The 20140-nt window shown below is 34.9% G+C and overlaps 1 protein-coding gene and 1 long non-coding RNA gene across 2 annotated transcripts; both read left to right on the forward strand.

The window, feature by feature from the left end:
* Window positions 1-4037, forward strand: LOC103502443 (eukaryotic translation initiation factor 3 subunit E). Its single transcript, XM_008466376.3, has 8 exons — window positions 1-360; window positions 449-603; window positions 834-1061; window positions 1152-1273; window positions 2019-2238; window positions 2466-2608; window positions 3298-3435; window positions 3706-4037. Exons 1-8 carry the CDS (start codon window positions 153-155, stop codon window positions 3803-3805), a joined length of 1314 nt encoding a protein of 437 aa, XP_008464598.1. The 5' UTR covers window positions 1-152; the 3' UTR covers window positions 3806-4037.
* A 4272-nt stretch (window positions 4038-8309) lies between these two features.
* LOC103502442 (uncharacterized) lies at window positions 8310-10121 on the forward strand. Its single transcript, XR_540551.3, has 3 exons — window positions 8310-8930; window positions 9028-9095; window positions 9874-10121. It is a non-coding gene; the product is annotated as an uncharacterized LOC103502442 (long non-coding RNA).
* Window positions 10122-20140: the final 10019 nt, after the last annotated feature.

Raw genomic sequence — 20140 nt, forward strand, 5'->3', positions numbered from 1 at the left:
GGGTAATATGGATATTAGGAAAAAGAATAATGCCCAAAACCTAAAAACATAGATAGCCTTCTTCGTGTAGCCGATTAGGGTTTTTATCCTCCTTCCTTCTCAAAGCACTCTTCTCTCTGTATCCACAGTATTCAAGCACAGGCTATACTACAATGGCGGATTACGATCTAACTCCACGAATCGCGCCGAATCTGGACCGTCATCTTGTCTTCCCTCTCCTTGAGTTCCTTCAAGAGAGACAGCTTTACCCCGATGAGCAGATCCTCAAGGCCAAGATCGAGCTTCTAAATAAGACAAACATGGTTGATTACGCCATGGACATCCACAAGTCACTCTACCACACTGAAGATGTTCCTCAAGGCATGGGCAGTTCTTTGTTTTAATTTTTTATTGCTGGGTTTTGATATTCGTGTATTTTGGGTCTAAGTTTGTGATGAAATTGATCTAGATATGGTGGACAGAAGGGCGGAAGTGGTGGCGAGGCTAAAGGCTTTGGAGGAGTCTGCAGCACCACTTGTTGCTTTTTTGCAGAATCCGGCTGCGGTTCAGGAACTGAGGGCTGATAAGCAGTACAATCTTCAGATGCTTAATGATCGTTATCAGGTTTAGTTTATGGTCTTAGATTTGCATTTGATATTGCCAATTGTTGTAGACTTTTATCTCCCATAAACAACTATACTTTCTTGTTTTGAACAGATTTTTTTCAATAGTTTCTTTGCTCGTTTTACATGAAATCCTTATTATGTTTGATTCATTTGGGGTTTCTTTTATTTTCCATCTAATATTGACCGTAGTTATCGATTTAACTTGTTGGCACAAAACACCAATTTCAGATTGGTCCAGATCAAATAGAAGCATTGTATCAATATGCCAAATTTCAGTTTGAGTGTGGGAACTACTCTGGTGCTGCTGACTATCTCTATCAGTACAGAGCCTTATGCACAAACAGTGAAAGGAGCCTCAGTGCTCTTTGGGGAAAATTAGCAGCTGAAGTATTAATGCAGAACTGGGATATTGCTGTTGAAGAGCTTAATCGTTTGAAGGAAATTATTGACTCTAAGGTGGTGTGACCTAACTCTAGCTTCTTCTCTTTTTGAATACAGTAACATGCCGTCATCCTGCTGACATTTTTCTTGTAATGTCTATTTAAGAATTTTTCGTCACCTATGAATCAAGTGCAAAGCAGAATATGGTTGATGCATTGGAGTCTCTTCATCTTTTTCAATCACGACAATGGGAGAACGCAGATCATTGATCTATTTAATCAAGATAAGTAAGTCTACTAAACCTTGCTTGTTTTCACTATGTTTTACATTTAATGATATTATATGGAGATGTGTGTTAGGTACTTAAGCACCTTGGAGAACCATACCCCAAAAGCCAACTATTGAGGTGGGAGAGCCAAGCCACTTAAGTACTACATTGGTCTATCCTACTCTAATCAATGTGGGGAAAAGGCATCCCATAACTACATCGGTTCCTAACAATGTGCTCTTCCAAGTTTCATGTGTTTGAAGCTAATTCTCAGTTGTTCAATCATGTAGAAGCATTTCTTTAAGAACAATGTGTCCCTTATGTCCTTCACCATCATGTTTTCCTGTTGGTTTTAAGGAGAAGGCAGTGTTCTATTTTGTTTTAGTAAAGGTATTTTCTAGGCATGTGGAGATGAGTTAAATCCTGTTAACAGGAAAACATGAAAAGCTAGTTGTGAGATAAGTTAAGAATAGAGGATCAAGGATGATCCAGTTAGCAACCAATGTAGTATGAGCTACCTTTATCCCATATTGGTTAGAATCGGATGACCATGCAGTACTAAAGTGGCTTGGCTCTCTCACCTCAATAGCTGGCTTTTGGGGTGTAGTTCTCCATGGCGCTTAAGCACCTAATAATGGTATTAGATCTGGTGGACTGTTCTGATCAGGTGTTTTTGGGTGAAGTATCGTTGGTCTCTCACCTTAATAGATGAGTTAATTCAGATTTGTCCATGTCATATTGAGGGTGTATTTACTATTCTGCAGGTATTTAAATGCCATTCAAACCAATGCACCACATCTTTTACGCTATTTGGCTACTGCCTTCATTGTGAATAAAAGGCGGAGGCCACAATTCAAAGATTTTATCAAGGTTATTCAGCAAGAACAAAATTCCTATAAGGATCCCATCACAGAGTTTTTGACTTGTGTCTATGTCAATTATGATTTTGACGGGGCACAAAAGAAGATGAGAGAGTGTGAAGAAGTAAGTTGCCTGCTTCTCTATTTTTCACTAGGAATTACTATTCACACAGTTATATGCTCATTTCCAATGGTGCTTTTTTGTTCATTGTTTTCAGTGTTGGGGTTGACACCTGTTTGAATGGTTTGGTTATTCTGGTGTATTTTAGCTGGCAGTGAACAATAGATGTAGTCAGTTTTTGGATTCTGTTGTGCTGGCAAGTCATAATTAACAACCTTTCCTCCATTTAGGTTATATTGAATGACCCTTTCCTAGGAAAGAGGCTTGAAGAAGGAAACCTTTCTACCGTTCCTTTGAGAGACGAGTTTTTGGAAAATGCTCGCCTTTTCATCTTCGAGACTTACTGCAGAATACATCAGCGCATTGATATGAAGTACGTACTTACACATTTTCTCGTTTAATTTATTATGTATACTCATTTTTCTTTCTTTTATTGGATGCATTATGCCACTATTTGCACATGTATGTTGAGAAAAGTATATCATGCAAGATTTTGAAGGGTAAAGAGTCTGATTGCTTTGAGTTTGTCATTGAGCGAAGAACATGCTAGTGTATCCATATACCTATTTGAGACCTTTGTGATAATTATCAAATGATGATGCTAGCTGTGTAACCAAGAGAAGGTTCCTAGCCTACCTCTTAGCCCTTTTAAAAATTGTCGTAGTTTCAACTTTTGAATGAGTTTATAATCGTTGATTTTTTTCCCAATGGAGGAGCTAAAGAAGTATGCATTTGGCATTGCAAATTTATAGTATACAAGTTGTATTGACTAGAACCTCAGAAAAATTTAATATTTCTAATTATGAGAAGCTCCTCTATGTTTCTTGGTTGTGTTCACTTTTGTTCTCCTTTTGTTACTCCTTGAAAAGGGGGCTGGGTGGTAGCAAACGAGGAAGAAAAAGAGTTGTTTACTCTATTCTTGTAGTGTTGGATTTCCACTTGGGATAATTGACCTATCCTGGACTTGACATTGGACTTCAGTTATCTCTTGATATTTTGTCATTACGGTTATCTTTTTTTTCATATTGTTATCGTAAATGATGTGGCGGTAACTTGTGGCAGTGTTCTTGCTGAGAAGTTGAACTTAAATTATGAGGAAGCTGAGAGGTGGATTGTCAATCTTGTTCGGACCTCAAAGCTCGATGCAAAGATTGATTCCAAGACAGGAACAGTTGTAATGGAACCAATCCAGCCGAACGTGTAAGTTTATTTACGTCATGTAGATGTCTTACATCAACAAAATGGTTTCTCAACCTTCAGAGTGCTTTATGCATGAAATTTTACAAGTTGGGTCCATGAACGTAGTCCTCTTGTACTAGAGGGAGTTCTACTAGATTCATACACTTTTCATTGATTAAAAGAAAAAGATCTCAAGTAAACCTTAAAATTCTATAAAGTTAGAGGTAGTATGCATTTTCTCGAAACGACTAGCTCCGTTTGTTTAAATGAATGCGGTGTATTTGGTTTCAGATATGAAGAACTGATAGACCACACCAAATCACTATCCGGGCGCACTTACAAGTTAGTCACTCAACTTCTAGAGCATGCACAGGCTCAGGCAACCAGATGAATTTTAGGTGTTGGGCCATTTTTTGTTATATCTATATTTTATGAACCACTCATCTCACAACAAAACAGCAGAGAATCAGAGCAAGATTTCCATATTTGATTCCTTGTTTTTAAGGAAAATGATATGTAACGCTCCATAGTTTTTGGTAATTTTAATTGAATGTAGAATTATGAATTGATTATGATGTTCCTTCCAAACATGTCGAATTAATTTTAGGCTGTCCTTTTCTTTCTTTTCTTTTTTCATTATTTTTCTTTTTCTTTTTCTGAAATGGTAATCTGTACACTAAGCAAATTTCTTTTTCAAATTATTTTCTGGCTAAATTCATGATTAACACGTCTATACTCGGGTTAATTTTGATCATTTGTCCACTTTTTACTTCGAAAATTGTGAACTCTTTTCATATTTTTAGTCAACTCATTTATAAATATAAAATTGACTAACCAACATTTTTATTTTATGAACGCTTTATTAAAATATAAATCAAAAACTATTTTCAATAATAGTCGGACACTTAAATATATAAATTATACCCTTGAAACTTATATGGTAGAATCTATAAATAATGCACTAGTTTTACATTAGATATTTTATAAATAAAATTATTTTAAAATATGTTCACATGGTGTGGAACTTCCATACAAATTCCGAGATTTTGAGGGACTTGAAATGTAGATATGCAGAGGGATAAATATCCTTTTTTCTTTTTTAAAAAAAATTTACTCATCGCTCCTTACAACTTTTTTAATTAGTTACGTTAACTCAGTTTAACATTTTCAATTTTGCAGTCCCGACTATGCACAAATCTATAGTTTATATATCAAAGGATGAAACTTGACCTACTAGTTTTTCTATTATTGTTGGGATTGACTATCGTTGAAGTCAATGTTACAATTGAAAATAGAAAAATTACATCACATAACAAAAAAAAAAATTAGAATAAAAAGTCCATAACATATATATATATATACACATTTTGCATATTGCGAATATGACAAGTAATTAACGATATCATAGGATTATCTGCTTTTAAATTTGTTATTTTTGCAATTTAAAAACTGTATTGACATGGATCATATTATTATAATTTTTTTGCTATTTTTACAAACACCCCTTGAAGATATGTTAATAATAATTATTATTATTATTTTGATGGTTATAAATATCACAATCGTTTTATGGTTATAGTCTTATGTTTTTAATATATTAACCATTATAGGTCTAAAATTAAATTTAGATCTAAAACTATTTTTCTTTTTCTAATTTGAGAATTTTTTTTGGTGTGGTTTCTATAAATTTGAGAAAAAGATTTTGGTGTGGGTGGTTCTCCTCCTATTCCGAACTTTTAACTTTTTCTTTAAACAATATTTTTCTTGATTCAATTCCTTATTTTGGAGAGTGCACGCTTGAGATGAGAAGTTTGTTAACCTTAGAAGCCATGTGCGATTTAGCATCGAAATCACGCCAAATTTTGTTTTCAAGACAATGGTTTCCATGGCACAATAACTATCTACATTTGACGCCAACAATTTGAGAGCAAAAATTATACAACAATTTGAATGACAGTCAAATCCATAAACGTAGATGATGAAGGTTGAGGAAGTCTATGCAATGTTGCGAAAGAAAAGCATTTGATTTCATTTTTTCCAGCCTTTTTTTTTAATAAAACACTTGATTTTAATGTTTGATATCCACCCCATATTTGATAAATATATGTTTGGATATTTTATGAGTAGCAATATATCTCATGATACATATGATATAGAGTCGAGTTATTTTAAATTTGGATAATGATGTTAGTGAAATTTTCTTAATTTGTTTCAAATCTCGATCCAATTTTTCATCTTTTTTTAAATTTCAAATGTGTTAGAAAACATTTTTGGTTGATAATTTCCTTTTTAAAACTTGTTAGCTATCTCGAGTTGATTTTTATTATGGGTTGGTTTTTCTTTAATTTAAGGCTCAACAGTATTTCAAGCTTTTTATATATGGTATGAGAATTTAGCAAGTTTATTTCCTTGCCACATTTGAGGATGATATTTGACCATCTACAGTCAGCGAAGTCCACAGTTTTCTGGGTCTAACAAGTTATTACAGGAGGTTCGTGGAAGACTTCTCTCGTATAGCCAATCCTTGACTTAGTTGACCAGGAAGAGGACTCCTTTTATTTGGAGCCCAGCATGTGAGAGTAGTTTCTAGGAGCTTAAGAAGAAGCTTATGATTGCGCCAATCCTTACAGTACCAGATGGATCTGGGTTTTGTGATTTACAGTGACACCTCAAAGAAAGGACTGAGTTGTGTTTTGATGCAGGAAGGTAAGGTAGTTGTTTATGTCTCTCGTCAGTTGAAGAGTTATGAGCAAAACTACCCTACCCATGATTTGGAGTTGGCAGCAATAGTTTTTGCATTGAAGATATGGAGACACTACCTGTATGGTGAGAAGATACATATCTTTACTGACCATAAGAGCCTGAAGTACTTCTTCACCCAGAAGGAGTTGAACATAAGACAGAGGAGATGGCTTGAATTAGTGAAGGATTATGACTGTGAAATTCTGTATTACCCAGGTAAGACAAGCTGGTAGCTGATGCACTTAGTAGGAAGGTATCACATTCAGTTGCACTTATTACCAAGAAAACTCCTTTGCTTAGAGACTTTGAGAAAGCTGAGATTGCAGTTTCAGTAGGAGAAGTTACTTCACAGTTGGCTCAGTTGTCAGTACAGCCGACCTTGAGGCAGAGGATTATTGTAGCTCAGCTAAATGATCCCTATTTGGTTGAGAAGCGTCACTTGGTAGAAGCAGGGCGAGGTGATGAGTTCTCCTTGTCCTCTGACGATGGGCTTATGTTTGAGAGGCGTTTGTTCGTCCCAGCAGATAGTGCGGTTAAGATTGAGCTTTTGACTGAGGCTCATAGTTCTCCATTTTCTATGCATTCTAGAAGTACAAAGATGTACCAGGACTTGAAGTGTCTATTGGTGGAGAAATGTGAAGAGAGAAGTGGCAAACTTCGTTAGTAAATGCTTGGTATGTCAGCAGATGAAGGCACCAAGGTAGAAGTCAGCAGGGTTGTTGCAACCCTTGAGTGTACCAGGGTGGAAATGGGAGAGTGTGTTGATGGACTTCATTACAGGACTACCTAGGACTCTGAAGGACTATACAGTCATTTGGGTTGTTGTTGACAGACTCACGAAGTCAGCTCACTTTGTCCTAGGGAAATTCACTTACACTACTAGTAAGTGGGGACAGCTATATATAACCGAGATAGTGAGACTGCACGGAGTGCCTGTATCTATCGTTTCTGACAGAGATGCTCGTTTCACATCAAAGTTCTGGAAAGGACTTCAGCTTGCATTGGGCACAAGGTTAGATTTCAGTGCAGCCTTTCATCCTCAGACTGATGGTCAAACGAGAGGTTGAACCAGATTTTAGAAGATATGCTGCGAGCTTGTGTGCTAGAGTTTTCAAGGAGTTAGGACTCTCACTTGCACTTGATGGAGTTTGCCTATAATAACAGCTACCATTGGCATGACACCGTTTGAGGCTCTGTATGGTAGGTGTTGTAAATCTCCCGTATGTTGGGGTGAGGTTGGTGAGCAGAATGTTAGGTCCTGAGTTAGTTTAGACTACCAATGCAGCCATACAGAAGATTAGAGCTCCTATGTTGACAGCACAGAGCAGACAGAAGAGTTATGCCGATGAACGGTGTAAGGATCTCGAGTTTAATGTGGGAGACATGGTTTTTCTGAAGGTAGCACCTATGAAGAGTGTTCTAAGATTCGAGAAGAAGGGGAAGCGAAACCCACGTTTTGTAGGGCCATTTGAGATACTTGAGCGGATTGGCCCAGTAGCTTACCGTTTGGCGTTGCCTCCCGCATTTTCTGCAGTTCATGATGTATTTCATGTCTCTATGGTAAGGAAGTATGTCGTAGACCCGACACATGTAGTCGACTTTGAGCCATTGCAAATTAATGAGAACTTGAGCTACGAGGAGCAACCTGTTGAGATTTCGACAAGAGAGGTCAAGATGCCCCGTAATAGAGGGATTGCACTAGTCAAAGTTCTTTGGCGAAACCACAGAGTTGAAGAAGTCACTTGGGAGAGAGAGGATGACATGAGAGTCCAGTATCCCGAGCTGTTCGAGGATTAGAACTTTCGAGGACGAAAGTTTCTCAAAGGAGGGAAGATTGTAACGCCCCAAAAATTTAAGTTAATTTATTTTGATTATCTTAAGTTTAAATTTTCTTTTTGTAATTAGGGGTGTTATTTGGTTGATTTTTTTTTTATTTGTGAAGATTGGATTTTTTAGAAATTAGGAAAATATCTAATTGTTGTAGTGTTGGAGTTGATGTATTAATTGGTTGTATTCGAGAAAATTTTGATTAATTATATGTTTGATTTTATAATTAATTAAATTTGAAGGTAAAATAATTTTGTTTGTGAATAAGATATCTGGGTAGAGATAATTGTTTTTGAAAGATAATGATGTTTGGTGGAGAGAGAGAAGATTTGAGATTTAGTTTGTTTTGAGGTTTGGATTAAGGAAAAAAAAAGAAATAATAATAATAATCTCGTAAAGCGTGAAAGTGGAAAAAAAAGTACTCATCTTCCCCTTCAAACCCTAGTTGCCGTGCCCAACCGACTACCATCCCTCATCCGCCGCCGTCGGCCTTCTCCACTCATCCTTTTGCCGTGCAGCAGCACCACCAGTCAAGCAGTGCAAGTCGTCCGTCTCCACGTCGTCATCGAGACGGATTCGTTCCCTCTTTGTTCGATCGTTCGCGAACCATCGAACGCCGGTACCGGACGATCTCCGCTCGCCCTTCCGCCGAGCAGCAAAACCGTCACAAGTCTCTGAGCCCTCCGTCCATCGCACTGTCGAAACCGTCAAACATCTTGTGCGTCGCCGCGCAACCGAACCCGCACCTTCACCCAAGCCTGCACCAGCTGCTCATGTGAAATTCGAGCCGCGCGCGCCTTAGCCCAGTCGCCCTCCTGCGTCCGAGCTGCATGTCTGCGCCAGTCGCCCCTTACCCGAGCCGTTTTCAAAGCCTTAGCCAAGCCACCCTTGTTTTCCAAGTCGTTTGAGCCACCTAACCTTTTTTAGTCATTTTCCATCTATTTTAGGTAAGTTTTGTTTGGATTTTAGTTGTTTCCCAACAAAGATCAATTTTAGACCTTAAATAATTTAATTATGGATTTAATTGAATTATTTTCTTGATAGGTCAATTGAGGCTTGAATCGAGGAATTTCCGAAACCAATGATAAATTTGGAATTTTCTCCAACTTTGGGTAAGTTGAGATAATTGGAGGTGGACCTAGGCAATTAGTAATTAGTTTATTAATTTTAGTTATTGGGTTCATTTGTGCTTAGGGCTTGACTGTGGGGAGCTTGATTGTGACTGTTAGAATAATTTTGCTGTGAGCTAATCTCCAACTAAGAGATTCTACTACTAGACCTCCGACTGAAATTAAGAGAGCGCATGTATTTATGGACTCAATGTTATTGATGACGACTGACATTGTATTGATGATTGATGTCGTGAACTGATGTTATAATATGACTAGTAGTATGTTGATGAGGGTGACTGCGGTATGTTCATGTTTACAATATTGTTTAAGTATGCAAGATTGTTATGTTATGTCATGTTTATGATGATGTTATGACACGTTACATGTTATGGATAGAGTTACTATTAGCTTATTCTATTAGAGTCGTACCCACATGGGTGTTCCTCGGGATCACCACCTTTTTATGACTGCGTAGTCCTATGACATTGACATAGACATGATTATGAGTGATTCGACGGGGTCCTTCACAGCCTGATTGTCTTGGTGTTCCCTTCGGGTACACTAAAGACCAGTTTGTCCTAGGTGTTCTTTTAGGTTTCCTCAAGACCAGATATGTTCCTAGAGGATCACAGATTTACACGTGTTCGGGAATGTGCCAGTTCAGGGGTACCACTTTACAGGACTCTAATAGGAAATTAACAAGCACCTAGCAAGACTAGTAATGGGTCCCTTACTAATTATATTTTTATACTCACTCTTTCTTGTTTAAAATTTTCAGCCAAAGGTAGAGGTAAGGGCAAAGGCAAGCTGGGACTGATAAGAAGTGACCATGGCGAGCCATAGGGACCATTTTGCTTCCGCTTTATGTCATTGTTTGGATTCCAGTATTTGCATTTTTATTTTATTCTTTTATTTTTATTTTATTTCTTTAAAACTAAATAGGGTCCGAATTAGGATTTTGTTTTTAGACTTATTTCTATATACATTTATTTATGCTTTTAATGAGAAATTCGAGGTTTTGTTTCATTCTTTTCTATTTTAAATTTATAAATTTTATTTATCTTTTAAATTAGTAATGACTTCGGCTTAGTATAAGGGGTTGAGTTGTTACATTAATGAACTGGGTACCCCTGAAAAATATTAAGTATGAAAAAGGGAAAAATATATTACTCATATTTAGATTTTTGTTGCTGCAGTCGTTACTGAATTATCTACATATTATTGTTATGATAATAATATACTTATTATTCCTATTTTTACGAAAGATATGATTTGGCTGTGATGTGTCTTTATATTCCCTGACAACTATCACTGTTGTATTGAGTGAGAGTAACATTGTAAACTTCGTACTGACTATCATAGGTGCATACTTATGATAAATTATTAAAGAAATAAAATCTCTAATCTCGGGTCAAGTACCCCCTAGACGTAGATGTAATGTCATCGAACTGGGTTAACAAAAGCTTTGTGTTCCTACTGTCTCTACTACGCGTGCTTATTATTGTATCTTCTATTGTTAAGAGCATAACTTATCTCCAGCTATAGTTGTTGACTGTTTCGTTGTTTTTCCAACAAAATAGAGCAAAAAAATTTAAATAAACTATATAGAGTTTGATTTATTTCAAGTTCAAAAAAGTCTTTTTATGGCTATCTGAACATACTAATTAGAAAAAGTAGTTAAAATAAATTTTTAGCTGTTCCAAGGAGCTCTTTTGACTATATAAATATTCATTTTCTTCAACAAACAAACCAACATAATATAATAGAGAGAAAAAAACTCTACAGAGATTACAGAAATGAGAGAGAGAATATGCAGTGGAAATGTTTTTACACAAACCCTAGGGAGATGTAGAGAAGAAAACAGTGAGCTTGTGATGATCAAAATCCTCCCAAATTCAAAAATTCATAAACAAAAGAGATGTAGCTTTGTTGGAGGTTGCACTTGGTAGGACAGTTGCCCAAAGAATCTGCACCCCAACCGACGAGCAACTTCATGTTTTGGATCCCAACCTTAAACTTTTTTCTTCTTTCGAGAAAGAAAAGACATAAGAAAGATTTGCTTTTTATTTCTTTTGTTTATTCTATTCTTTTATTATTATTATTATTTGAACATTATTATTGTTATTATCATATGAGAAAGAGATTTGAGTTTAGTTAAAGGTGGCAGATGGTAGGGCATTCGCCCAAGGATCCACTCCGTAAGTAACAACCACTGGTCTTCCTCTCTTTACCTAGTTTTTGAAGTTAAAACCTTATAGTAATTTTTCCTCAAAAAGCCTTTTTATCTCTATAAATCCAGAAAAAACAGATAACACAAAGGTATTTTAAAATCCTATTTCTGCCTTTCTCATATATTCTCTTACATCCTACTTTACTGGATCTATGTTTACATTATTATTATTTTTAAAAAAAAATCCCATTCTTACACTCATATTCTTTTCTATCACGTGACCTAACAAACATGTGCCGCTAAATATATAGTTTAATAAAAAATGTGTTACTAAATGCTTACTTTTTAGTAAAATATTGTTTCCCCCTATTTAGTTTTTGCAGTGACAATCTAAATTCGTCTCTAAATTTAAGTTTAAACAACATATAATATTGTTTGTTAAATGTCAACATGTGACCATTAGATAACTCTTTTGCAACATATTTAAGCGTCGGTAAAATTAATCATTTCTGCCACTAAAAAATGGATATTATACTTTTAAAAAAAAACTATGATTTACTGACTGTATAGAAAACGTCAATAAAAGTACTTTATTAATTAAAAAATAATATCCAATACAAACATAATAATTCTTAGACATTATCATTAAACAACATGCAATAACACCAACTCTACCCCAAGTTTACTTAAGAAAGTTTTTGTTAACAAAACTTCGAAAACTTAAGTTATAATTATCAACCTAAGGCACAAAGTTAGTCTCAAACACCAGTATACTTGGTTTACATAACAAAAATTCATACAAAAGTAGTTTCAATAACAAAAATTCCTACAAAAGCTTGGAAGCATGAAATGGTTTTTTCAAACAAAATTATAAATACCAACCAACACTCTTTCCACTTTCATTCAAAGTTAACATCAAAATCTTGTATAGAAAACCATTTGTGCATCAAATCTAACAAATAAAGAAAGTGGAATATGTAAGCGTAAGAGGATAAAAAATTGAACAAAACAAAGCAAAGTAACTCAAAACATATAATTCCGCAAAGGGTAAAATAAGACCAATTTAATTTGTTTGTCTTTTTAAAAATTTGGGTAACTAATCACACCCTTAATATGGCTAGTGGCGATTCCAAACCTTTTCACCTCAAGGAGAGAGATGACAGCCACTCTCTGTCACAATGACGTTTGTGACTACTATTATAAACCAAACTAAAATAATTTACACCCCAAACACAAACTATATTATAACTGAACTCACTTTTTACCTTAAACACAATCTCACGAAGTGTTTCATTTTTATTTTTATTATTATTCTTTTTTTTTTTTTTTTTGCTCTAAAATTGATAAAGATCAACCTTATTTACAAAAACAAAATCACATTACTTCAAGAAAAATTTAGGAAAAAAACCTAATCTAGCTACAATTTTACATAAATGTCTTAAATTCTCAATTAATTTCAATAATAAGATTTTGACTAATTTTATGAACGAATTTGACCTAATCATTAATTTTAAATATTATATATAAACGAAAATTGATATAATTTTTTGCCATAAATATTTTATATTACATTATTATTTGTATTAAAACTTACATATTTATATTATTAATTATTTAATAGATTTCTTTTCATTTAATGTAGTTGTAGTCATTTAGTATTGATTCTATATAATATGTTGTGTATTGAATACTATTATGGTAATATTTACAATCATTTTTCTCTTCCTCCATTTCTTATTCTTCCAGTGAATTAATCTACGTTAATATTTTCAATCTCTCTCTCCGTCCATTTTTTATTCTTTTAGTGAAAAAGCTAAGGTTTTTGGCGTGCGCATACTTCTCTCCAATCATCCAACTAATCTCTCTCGGTCTATTCTTTCTTATTTTGTTCATCTTCTTCAGGCTTTCCGGTAAAGTAAATTATAGTATGTCGATAAAGTTTTTCGGTGAAGTAAATTTGTTTCATCTTATTCATATTTATTTTTAGGTATTTCAATTTTTTTCTTACATTAGTAATCAATATTTTTTTTTTATTTGAGAGTAATGTATTTCGAATTATAGAATTTTTTACCGTATATATATGAAGTTGGTTTCAGTTTACATGCTTGTTCAATATATACCAGGGCATATTGTGTATAATACATTACAGTATATATATATATATTATTCTTTTTTAGGTAAGACCAACATTGTAGTATATTCTAGTCCATGAACATGTGTCGTTTCAAGAGTTACAAAATAGTTCATAAAAATTATGTTTTCTAAATCAACCATGTATGTTGTTCATAATTTTCATTGAATTGCAGCTGAATATATTATATTCATGGGACAATATTATTCTTATATTTAAAGTTTTGTTTCTAAATTAACACATTATATTTTTTATTTTATTCGTTGAAGTCAACCTAAAACTACATATTCAATATACGTTAGCATACGAAAAATTCGGTACATACAATATGTGAAACGAATATATTACAGTCATTAACAACTAATTTTATTATGTGGTATATTATAGGATCAAATTAATTGGGTCTTCAAGATATATCAGGTTTTATATAGAATATTGTTATAGTTGTTTATTATATAATATGAAGTATATATATGCGAAATAATTAAATATACATGTATATATGAGAAAGTACGTAAAATATATATCTTACAATTATGTAATTTACTAAAATCTATAATTGTTATAATTATATTTGATATAAACAAATATATATTTGAAATTAATAACTAAACCAAATAAGTGCACAGATATGACAAATTTATAATATATCATCTTATATACCAAATAATATATGAGATGTATATTTTTATTTTTCAATATATTTATTAACCCAAAAACTAGACAACATAAAAACATAGGAATGAAAAAAAATGAAAAAAATATGTAAAAAATCATATAACAATGACAATAAAAAACTAAAAATAAATAAATTTATTTGGGAAGAAAAAATAAACCAAATATTTACCATTACAAAATATTTAATATCTCACATTAAATAAATTAAATCTCACGCAGTTAAAACAATATATACGTATTATCTCATATTAAATAAGGAAACTTTCATAAATGTAACAAAACATCAAACTATTTACGTCCCGTGTAACAAAGCCCATTACCATTTTTTAAATATTCCAGGTTTGCCCTTCCATCTTTCTTCTCTTCCTCGCAATTTCTTTCTTCCCCTTACTCCTGCTTTTTTTATGTGATTTTTGTCCATATTTCTTTTCCTTTTTTTTTTCTAATGCGATTTCTGTCCATCATCTTTCTTCTTTTCTGATTCTTTTTTTACATCGTTTAATCTTTCCATTATATTTCTTCTTTTCCTCTTCTTTTTTTTTGCTGTAATTTCTTTCCATCGTCTTTCTTATTTTCCTTTTTTTTACGTCGTTTAAATTTGGGTAACCAAATCTAAAAGACCGTATACAAAAAATAGCAAAATCTAAAAGTTCGTGCATAAAGAATCTTGAAAAAAAATCATTTAGATTAGAGTAGCCAAATATAAACGATCGAAAAAAGATCATTTAGATTGGAGTAGCCAAATGTAAACAATCGTGTAAAAAAAGTAAACGATTATGTAAAAAAAAATAAAAGATCTTATATAAATAATCTTGAAAAAAATCATTTAGATTGGAGTAGCTAAATGTAAGCAATCGTGTAAAAAAAATAAAAGATCATGTATAAAGAATCTTGAAAAAAAATTATTTAGATTGAAGTAGCCAAATGTAAACTATCGTGTAAAAAAAGTAAACGATCATGTGGAAAAAATAAAAGATCGTGTATAAAGAATATTGAAAAAAAATCATTTAGATTGGAGTAACCAAATGTAAACATCGTGTAAAAAAAAGTAAACGATCGTGTAAAAAAGTAAATGATAGTGAAAAAATAAATAAATTATTGTTTAGAGAAATCTAAATGATCATGTACCAAAAAAATTAAAAAAAATTGTGTACCAAATTTTGAAAAAAAAAATTGTTTAGATTTGGGTTCCAACCTAAATCTAAACGATCGTGTAACCAAATTAAACGATCGTGTAACAAAATTAAATGATAGAATTGAAAAGATAAATTATAGTCATATCTAAACGATCACATACCAAACAATAACCAAATCTAAACGATCGCAAATATATTACGCGCGCGTGGTTGACGGGGCATTTTTGGTATTTTAAACGGTGGGTCTCTGGACTTTTTTCGATTTTTGGAATTGTTTTATACAGTGTAAATATTTGTCCACTTTGTTATACTTCTGAAAAGACCCAATTAAATACTTTAAACTAGAATGAATAATAAATACACACGGTCAAATTTAAAATTAACTCAATAAGAAAACTATTTTTAATTTTTTTCATATTTATGTCATTGCGAATTTCTTTCATTTTTTTAATCATATCAATCGTAATAATGGATAAGGTTGTCATTTAGACTTTTTTTTTTTAAAATTTGAAGCGTAATGTGCTTTTAAAAAAAATGGTAATTTTAAGCTTCTTATGTAATTGAGCCTATATAAGTTAAAAACCCCTTAATTTATTTACCCAATTGTCTTAAAATCAAAGCATAATTGCTTGTTCTGAATTGGAAAACAGGTTATATAAAATGAAATTCTTTTAGATACTGAGTTCAAAGTCTAGGCAATTACAATGTGATTATTGTAAATCTAGTCTGGGAGCAAAGCTTCAATTTGGTTGAGTGATAGTGTCATCGATAAATGCAAGCTTGTTGTGAATAGATAGTGTCAAGATCATCGATCAACACCAAGTTACATAGTTCTCATTCATGAGCAACTCCGAAACCAACACATAATTCCATGTATTGCCATGATGAAGGAAATAAGAGTTTTGGGATGATTAGAAGAAGCCATTGTGAAAATATATTGTTAATTTAATTTAAATAATTAACTAAACAAATAGTCAAATTTATATTTATTTGATTTGAAATAAATAATTTGAATATTTAAATATAATATTTGAATCATATTCAAAATACACGCTCTTATTTCATTAATTAGAAACGAGCTTTAATGGCAGTAAAAGACTCTTCCTCAATGTGTTCTCATTCTCATATCGATTGCCAACATTCGTTTGTCTCAAGCTTGATTTGAATTGCATCTGTCACAGTACAACAATTTTTACGATCACCCTCATTACAATCTCTCTTCTCTTACTTTTCAACATCCAATGTCACCTTCATCCTCCGTAAAACTGTTGATGGGCCAATTAACTACAACTACTACTTTATTGTACTCATGGCGCGCCAATGCCATATTACAGGCCCCAGGCGCGCCAATGCCAAGCTTCGCATGCCTATCGGGTGCACCTCTGCCCATTTGTGTGTGCCCTAATAACGATCAACCTCGCCCCCAAGCATATGGCTCACGTGCCTCCCAACGCACGCACCCCATAAGCTCGACGAACGGGTGCACATGGCCCTGCGCATGCATGCTCTAGACGTGCGTGACACCCTGAAAGCGCGCCTGTGTTCAGATAGCTCGAGAACATCCGAGAGCATCCGAGAAGGTCCCAAACCCTCTAGAAGATTCCATGACGGCGAGGAGTGTCTGGAAAGGTCCAGAAGGCCAAAGGACATCCGAAGTAGTGGCTGAACGTGCAAAGGATCCAAATGGCTCAAGAAAACATGCGCACGCACATGCTAGGCACATTCAGACACATCTAGAAGCTTCTATGACGGTTCGAAGGATACAATGATGGTCTTAAACCGACATGGTAGGTCTAGGAGTGTTTAGATTGTTCTAAGCTAAATTGTAAGGGCCGAAATGTACAATATATTTTTAGAAAAGTCCTTGGCCGACCTTCTTAAGGCCCCTAGGTCGATTGGCATGTCTATATATACTCAAAGGGGGCTCATTTGTATCCAAGCAAGGGAAAGTATCATTGAGAATTCTAATAAAGCCTCTCACCGATTCTCCTAAATTCTCACTCACTCACTTGCCTACTCTTTCACGAATTCTAAGTGTTTTATTACAATTACTTTCTTCCGCTGCCATATTCAATCATAGTGCTTGGTATACTAACCTCTAAAGGGTTACTTGGCTTTGTGGGCGTCGAGATTAGCCAAGTGTTGCATGTTTGGTTAGTTGAATACTCTAACTGTGTAACAATTGGTATCAAACCCAACATATACCAACAAGGTGGCATTAGAGCATCGTATACCACAAGGTGGGATTTAAGATCCCTAAAACTTGAAGCTACGTTCTTAGGCAGTGTCAGAGCAACAGTTTCCCTTTATGTATTGCCCTAATCATTTGTTGACTTGATGGCTTCCCAAGAAGGATACGAGTCACTCGTTGAGCAAGTTGTTGAAGGGCCAACGATACGAGGACTTACTACACAACGATCTCCTTCCAAGCGACCCAAGACTAAGGCCTTGGCTACTAAAGATACAACCGACACTCACCTAGCCAACTTGGAGGAACTTTTTGAGGATGTGCAAAGTACGGTTGGTAGGTTGAGTGATGATTATGAGGGGCTAGTCCGAGAGAATGTCGAGATCAGTGCTGCTGCTAAAGAAATGATTAAGGAGATTGGAAGATCATTTTGTAGAGACTTAAATGCTCTATCAAAAGATGTGGCCAACCTAAAGAAATTCGTAGAAGGGGAGATCTACGAATTACATAAGGAAGTTGAACGCATCTATTTTGAGTATAATACTCTCCGTGCCACTACAAATGGTCAAGTGTTGACCATGGCGCATTCATTGCGTAGGAACAAGGGCAAGTTACTCACGGCTTAAAAATGACAAAGCCCAACACATATGATGGCACGAGGAATGTGACGATTGTAGAGAACTTCTAATTCAACCTAGAAAGTTAGTTTGAAGTCATTAGTGTGCATAATGACACTACAAGAAATTGAGTTTTTAGTGGCAAAAAAAAAACATTACTAAAATGAAATAAAATGTTGCTAAAAGTATTAGCGACGCCATGCTATTCGTCGCTAAGACAGTCGCAATATCCGCGTAGCTAAAAGTTTCAATGACACAACAATTGAACGCCGTAAAATGAAGCACATGCCCCAACATATTTACGAGATGCAACTCAACTTTGGTGGCGTCGAAAACATGTTGAACGAGAGCGGGATCGAAGTACCTTCAAACATGGAAACAATTCAAATGTGAGCTCCGAAAACACTTTGTCTCATATAATGCAGAAATAAAGGCTCGTGGTAGGCTAAGACGATTGAGACAAACTGAATGCATCTCAAGTACGTCAAGAAATTGATAACCCTCATGCTTGAGATAGATGGCTTATCCAACAAAGACGCACTCTTTCATCTTAAAGACGGACTCAATAATTGGGCAAGACTTGAGTTCAGTCGACGCAATATGCAGACCCTTGATGATTGTGGAGATGTTTACGGACTACAAGTCTAAGGGAAAGAGGACCTATGAGAATGAAGGGGAAGCCTCAGAGTCATAAGCAGAACATGTTCATAAAGCGAGGGAAAGCCAAAAATTTGGTGGAAAGCACGAGAAGACCTCGGAAGGGAATGCGTCTTTCAAATTCAAGCCTCCTAAACCATGTTTCTTTTGTGGAGGATCGCATTGGACGAAGGATTGTCCAAATCGAAAGACATTAAATGTCCTAGAGGAGTTCCACAAAGAGTTGCAAGGAGAAAAAGAATCCAATGCACAAGTTAGTGCCTTACAATTTCTTAACACCGTGACCCAAGAAGACTCCTTGAAGAATGAAGAAGAAGAGAAGGCTAAAGGAGAAAATGAAGAAAACAAGGGAAGTTTGTGTGTCATAAAAACAATAGATGAAATGACCACAAGCCTTCCTCAAATAAACCCGAAGGTATTGAGGTTTGCTATTCGTGGATATCACACTCAACAATAAAAGTGTCAAGGTGATTGTTGATTTCGGCGCAGCCCACAACTTCATGGACCCAAAAGAGGCCAAAAAAACTAGATCTCAAAGTCATTCGAGGAAGCAATGCCACGATCAAGGTAGTCAATGCTAAGGCTACAAACATCATTGGTACGGCTTGAAAATTCAAGACCAAAGTGGGTGAGTGGCAACACCGCATTAGATGAATATAAGACTGTCCTAAGGTTGGATTTCTTGGATAAAGCCCATGCACTTCTTGCTTCCTACATGAATGCACTTCTCCTCTTTAAACCATCAAATGTCATGAACCTTCAATGCATGAAGAAGGTCAGTCAACAAACAATCACAGCCATGCAACTTAAAACAAATCCCAGAGGCGAAGATGAAAGAGGAAAGATGCAAAGGGTACATTGCTAAATCAAGTGGAGGAGGGTGTCACATTCCGCAAAAATCACCCTAAATTTTGTGCTAAATCATGCCACAAGGCTCTTTTAGCAAAGCCAAGGAGGGGTTATGACAACTGCTAAGACGTCCCAAACGACAGCCCCACGACACCCATGTGCTGCCTAGACATGTGCCCATGACACTGGAACACGCCCACCACAGGTGTCCCACATGGCCGCACACCCATATGATGTAGCCTCATTTCGGTTTTCAAGAAGCGAATAGAGTTAGAACTTCCACTAGGTAAAGCATCTGCTCTTCAAGCTCTACTAGTCGGTCTACATGGGCCTTGCCCAACTGTTTCACTGTGGACATGTTTATGTCTTAACTGTCAATAAGTCAACCTGCCTTTGATACCACTTGTCACAATCATAATCCTTCGAACACAAGATGGGTGATTGTGCAACACTTGCTTTAACTCAGTCAACAAGTCAATCGTGCTAAATCAAAATTTGCAGGCAAACTCACAGTATGATGTAGCCTCCCTTCACGTTCTTGAAAAAATTGTTTTATAAAACGTGAGAGAAGAAAAGCATTGAAAACATCATTCAAGAAAGCATTGAAGAACGTCAATTG

This window comes from Cucumis melo, chromosome 8 (genome assembly GCF_025177605.1).
Source record: "Cucumis melo cultivar AY chromosome 8, USDA_Cmelo_AY_1.0, whole genome shotgun sequence".
Classification (NCBI taxonomy): domain Eukaryota; kingdom Viridiplantae; phylum Streptophyta; class Magnoliopsida; order Cucurbitales; family Cucurbitaceae; genus Cucumis; species Cucumis melo.